General features: G+C 34.8%; 1 protein-coding gene across 3 annotated transcripts in view; it reads right to left on the minus strand.

Annotated features, from left to right (window-relative positions):
• LOC106474279 (probable transmembrane ascorbate ferrireductase 2) overlaps positions 1 to 6,486 on the minus strand; it is a 26,443-nt gene that overhangs the window by 11,092 nt on the left and 8,865 nt on the right. The window contains exon 1 of one of the 3 annotated variants that reach the window (XM_022402612.1): positions 3,441 to 3,466. The exons of the other annotated variants lie outside the window; for them this stretch is intronic. Within the exon in view, the coding sequence (XP_022258320.1) occupies positions 3,441 to 3,451 (11 nt within the window). The 5' untranslated portion in view covers positions 3,452 to 3,466. Of the gene's footprint in view, positions 1 to 3,440; positions 3,467 to 6,486 lie in introns of those variants that run through there. 3 annotated transcript variants of the gene reach the window in all.

A 6,486-nucleotide genomic window follows, 5' to 3' on the forward strand; every position in this document is an offset into this window, starting at 1 on the left:
CAATTTTATATATATTCCCAAATATTTGGGTTTATAATAGTTTTGTTTTGTTACCATGTGTACGTACTCCAAGACAGAAATTGGCAAGATGCTGTAAATCTTGTAGACGTAAGCGATATGTTATAGAAATTGATCATCCTGCACCGTTGAGTAGCCGCTGAGTGACTAGTGACCAACACACAGCAAGTGGGTGACGGACTGGTGTGGTTGTAAAAGATCTATTGCCAGGGGTGGAAGATAAATCTTTCAACAGCATGTTAAAGACTGTGAACGAAATGCTTGGGTAAAAGTACTAGTATACCTTTGCTTCAATGGAGTCCATGGTGTAGACAAAAAGGATGACGGCAAGGAATGAGACATGTGAGGAAGTAAATATAACAAGAGCTTTGTAGTTCCTTGCACAATGTGATTAAAGGGTAGATTTATAAGAGTAAGTAAAGCTATGGGGATAAAGCGTTATGAATGTAAACACTATGGCTGAAAATATTATAAACAGATGTTTCAGTGTATTCTATTCACTGTAGATTTTTTTATTTTCTTGCATACTAATCAATTCTACAAAGTGGGCTTCATTAACTTCATAAGTTATTGCTTTTAGCTCTTGTTCAAGTAGTTAACTTACTTTTGTTTAAAAGTTGCTGATAATTTCTCGTGTTGTTAGGAATGGAATAACCACACATATGAGTTCTGCAGTAAACCTCAATAGAACAGCCTGGAAGTAAGTCGGGACATTATTAATAGAATATCCAACAAAAGTGGTTATAACAGAAGTGTTTTTTTTCTATATATATACATCTCTATAACGTCTAAATAACGTGCTAAGCACTGACTATTTAATACTACAAGCACAGTTACTTCGCTGTGCGTATGGATATTAATATCTACGTATGAAAACTTTAAACGGGCTGATCTCATTTCTGACATGCTGTAAGTTGCTTTTTTTCCACCGAAATAGAACATTCTCATTATATATATAAATGTTTATTTATTTATTCACGGTTTTCTCGGAGATTGTGTACATTTTTGGCAGTAGATTCAAAAGCTTGGAAATATGAGAAGTATTTATTATTGCATTTCTTTCGATTTACATATAATCAATCTCTCCACTCTGATTAGTGACTTAACCATTTGACAAAAATATCTTACATATTATTTAAAAGCCATTAAACTCTAAAATACTATAACTTAGTGACCCACACTTGACAACTGTTCAACTCAGTTCGCAGAGTGAGATCAGTTAATAAAGCTAAGACATTGTTCACAAGCAAATTAAATAATTATACAAATACTCCATCATGGCAGTGATTAGGACCCCACTTACTGCATTCATTATGTATGTGCACCTCTGCGGGATAATGGCGAAAAGAAAGCAAAAGAAGTGTGACGAGCAAACCTAATAAAAAAGTAAGAAAAATAGTAGGAGAAGAAAGTAAATAAAGGTGCGGACAAAAAAAGCAATGATTTGTATATAAAACTGTAAGTTAATAAGATTAGATAGAAAAATCAGTTCAGACTTGTTGCTCATTTCCACTCGAGCAAGAACTGTCTTTGGGTTTGTAATAACAACAACAAAAAACACACTATGTGCATGTCGTGTTTGAGAGAATTTGACATAACGTTTAGACTAAAAAATAACACCATTTTCTTAACATTATTTTGAAAAGATGACCAAGTTATGTTGTCTATCGTATCTATTGATTATTAATACGATTGATATGTTTGAATATACAACTTTTTTTGGGGGGGGGGAGAGTGTGTAACATCAGGAAATAAACAGGATTACTTCCATTAATGCCCCCGAGTGGTCCATCAATAGATCTGAAGGCCCATCTTGCTAAATACTGTGATGGGCACAGCACAGATAGCCCATTGTGTAGCTTTTTGCTTCAAAACAAAACGCCCCTCCCCCAGTGGCACAGCGGTATGTCTGCGGACTTACAATGCTAGAAACCGGGTTTCGCTACCCATGGTGGGCAGAGCACAGATAGCCCGTTGTGTAGCTTTGTGCTTAATTCCAAACAAACAAACAATAAAAAAACATACTTTCGTTAATGGTCGGAAAGCTATATATTTATGTAATAAACTTCAACAACAAGGTGCAAGAAGGACTGGAGAACATTGATTTCGTGCCTGATTTATAAACTGAGCCCTGAAACAAATGTTCTCAGTTCTGCATGGACCTTGTTGTTGAAGCTTTAGCGATGTAGTGCGTGTTAAATAATAAATTTCATACACGCTTCAAGCTCATTTCACATACACAAGCATTATTTTTCTTAGCTTTACGAACATTCGAAGTAGAAAAAATGGTATGGGAGGCCTTTTTTTCTTCTTCTTTTGATAAGGTATATCTAAACGTTATGATGGTACAGGTAGTTCTTCTCTAGAAACACCTACGATAATAGCTATTAAGAAATACAATAACAATCATCCCGCAGGAAGAACTTATAGTTAAAGACAATGAATACATAGAAAGAATGTGTGAGACATTGAAAACAAGAATGGCCACAAAATGTACAACAGACATCAGGCTCCAGAATAGTCTACGATAAACAAATCCGTACTCAAATTGTGTGAGACATTGAAAACAAGAATGGCCACAAAATGTACAACAGACATCAGGCTCCAGAATAGTCTACGATAAACAAATCCGTACTCAAATTGTGTGAGACATTGAAAACAAGAATGGCCACAAAATGTACAACAGACATCAGGCTCCAGAATAGTCTACGATAAACAAATCCGTACTCAAATTGTAAAATAGACGAAATGTCTACAATATTCAAATTTGAATTAACATTAAAATCAAAAGGAATATTATTCAAGCAATACACACACGTCTGTAGCACCTTTAACTCGTAGTTTCGAAATAACTTCTTTATACACTCTAGGTAAAGCATAAATTACATCAAATTCGTTAAGAAAGAAGAGCTAACTTTGACCCAGTTGTAAAGGTTTTTGTGGTTAGATGACCAACATATGTATGTGTGTGTGTGTGTGAATACAAAGAATGATAAATTTGGTTACGATTTATTGTCATTTATATGCAACATTTATAAGTAAATACTTGCGTGTTGTAGTTATATAAGATTATTTTTGTTCGAAATAACTAGTTATTTTGAACATGCAGCTGAAAACTGGTCATCTATAAAGACTATTTTGGTTATAATCTGAAGTTAGAGTCAGAGTAAAACAAAGGTTGTAATTATATTGTCACTAATGTTTTAAGACATTACGAGCTGGTCAGTTGTAAAAATATAAAAGTTCACAATCAGAAATTGATTGTCCTTATTTCGAAAATGTGAATTAAGAAAATATTTTATTACTCGCTACGATATCACAAAAAAACGGCTTATGCGCATCAGTCAACATAGCAAAAAAATCATGTTAGAGACAGCAGCTATTATAAGAGGTTTAAAACTGTCAATTGAAGAAATACTTACATAACGACCATTAAAACTTCCCCAGCGAGATATAAGGATTACAAATGACAGTCTAATTAGAATGTCACTACAACCTGACAGTGCCGTTGATGGAGCTACCTAAGTAACTACATATATAATAAAGACTAGGCTGTAACTGACTTTTAATGATTCTGACCAAACTGAAACGGTTGATTCGTAAACACAGTTTGCAAAAAAAGCTTAAAATGATTCCTCGCAAATTAACTTCTTAGTCCTAGAGACGACGACGAGAAGAAATGCTATCTTTGAATGTTTTTTTTTACTCTATTCTTCAGTAGATAAGAACTTTATTTCTTAAACAACGCTAAGACCCCTTTTGTTCAGTTCAGCCAAAGCACCTATCCAGACTATTTTGGAAATGCCAGGTGACACGAGAGCTCAAGATGCTGGCATTTTGCCATCCTAAAATTGGTTCAAGTTGTTGTAGAAAGTGTGTCAAGTTGTTGTACAGTCTGTATTCTAGAAACTAATAAATGTTGTGAAATAAAAGCTCAAATTTATTTCAGATATATGTATATACTAATACAATGTCATCGAATTAGCTGTTTTTTGTTTACGTGAAGACTTACTGTGAAAAATAAACAAAAAATAACTTAAGTAACTGCTAAGGAGTCACTGAAATACTAGGTGATTTCATCCTAGCCTTGAAACGGATAAATCTGTGTTGTCATCGGACGAATAGGAAACTCCCAAAGGAATAACGTGAGACCACCATCACGTGTGTATGTTCACCATACAAAACTAACGCCCTGCTAAGTTTAAAGGCTTAAGCTTCACTTAACTTGTAAGATGAATGTATTATGCGAAGTAGTGTTCTACTGGCGCTATACTTTCAATTTGGTGGTCGCGAGATCGAAACCCATCGCCAAACATTTTCACCCTATCAGCCGTGGGGACGTATAATGTGACTGTCAATCTCACTAATTGTTAGTAGGCCAAGAGTTGGCAATGATGTGGGGGTGTAGACTTGTTGCTTTCCTTCTAGTTATTTAATATATCACTTCATAATTATGAACGACTAGTGCAAATAGCCCTTGAACATGTCTAAATGTTGTAGGATAAAAACAGGGATTTGTAGCTTGAGATAATAATATGTCAACGCTGTGTCTCAAACCTTAAGCTTGTTTGTTTAATTTTTTGCGATTGCATTTTCACTTTAAGCTACCTATCTTGTTTCTGTAAGTTTTTAAAGATCCCTTTTTTCTCTTTTTAAATGAACAATTTTTAATAATCTTGTGATTGATATCAGCTGCACATACACATAGATTGTATTTGGTTTCAGATAAACACACACAGGTTGTAACTGGTATCAGATAAACACACACAGATTGTTACTGGTATCATATCAACACACGCAGGTTGTAACTGGTATCAGATAAACACACACAGGTTGTAACTGGTATCAGATAAACACACACAGATTGTTACTGGTATCATATCAACACACGCAGGTTGTAACTGGTATCAGATAAACACACACAGATTGTTACTGGTATCATATCAACACACGCAGGTTGTAACTGGTATCAGATAAACACACACAGGTTGTAACTGGTATCAGATAAACACACACAGATTGTAACTGGTATCAGATAAACACACACAGATTGTTACTGGTATCATATCAACACACGCAGGTTGTAACTGGTATCAGATAAACACACACAGATTGTATTTGGTTTCAGATAAACACACACAGGTTGTAACTGGTATCAGATAAACACACACAGATTGTAACTGGTATCAGATAAACACACACAGGTTGTAACTGGTATCAGATAAACACACACAGATTGTTATTGGTATCATACCAACACACGCAGGTTATTTGTTTGTTTGTTTTATTCTTAAGCACAAAGCTACAAATGGGCTATCTGTGCTGTGCCCACCACAAGTACCGAAATCCGATTTTTAGCGTTATAAACCTTCAAACTTATTGCTGAGCTGGTGGTGGACTACACAGATTGTAACTGATATCAGATAAACACAACAGATTGTAACTGGTATCAGATAAACACACAGAGGCTGTAACTGGTATCAGATAAACACACAAAAGTTGTAACTGGTATCAAATAAACACACACAGATTGTAACTGGTATCAGATAAACACACAGTTTGCAATTAGTATAAGCTGAACACATACAAAATGCAAGTTGAAATATGATCAAAAAGCACTTGGTTTGTAATTATTTAGAAATGCTACAAGATTTTATGTTAGAATAGTTAATTTTCATGAAAACAGGAACAAAACAGTAATAGTTGCAAAAATATTTATTTCGAACTTTTCAGAATCTAAGTCTTCTATTATCACCATTCTGAAACAGTATGCGTAGAGAATGTGTGATATGCAACTTATACAAGAAAAGGTACAACAAGGTAATATAAATATAGTGGCATAAACTCTTCGAGATCGAAAGAGTTAAAACAATAATTTTGTTAAGGTTTGTTTGTTTGTTGAATTTCTACCCTTAGCTGTCCCTAATTATGAATTGATAGAGGGAAGGCAGCTAGTCAACAACACCCAACCCACAGCCAATTCTTGGGCCACTCTTTCCAAAGAACGTGAGATTGACTGCCACATAATAACGCTGAAAGGGCGAGCATGTTCGGTGACGGGATTCGAGCCTGCGAGTCGACTGCCCTAATCACTAAGCCGTCTTTATGAAGGAGACATTAAATTAATTTTGAAAAAAGCCTCTAAAGCATTACCATAATAATGTCATCTTTGTTCAACCTGAAGGTCCTCTAAAACATTACCGTAATAATGTCATCTTTGTTCAACCTGAAGGTCCTCTAAAACATTATCGTAATAATGACATCTTTGTTCAACTTGAAGGTCCTCTAAAACATTACCGTAATATTGACATCTTTGTTCAACCTGAAGGTCCTCTAAAACATTACCGTAATAATGTCATCTTTGTTCAGTACTGAAGGTTCTATAAAACATTACCGTAATAATGTCATCTTTGTTCAACCTGAAGGTCCTCTAAAACATTACCGTAATAATGTCATCTTTGTTCAGTC

This window comes from Limulus polyphemus, unplaced genomic scaffold (genome assembly GCF_000517525.1).
Source record: "Limulus polyphemus unplaced genomic scaffold, Limulus_polyphemus-2.1.2 Scaffold7020, whole genome shotgun sequence".
NCBI classification, from domain to species: Eukaryota; Metazoa; Arthropoda; class Merostomata; order Xiphosura; family Limulidae; genus Limulus; species Limulus polyphemus.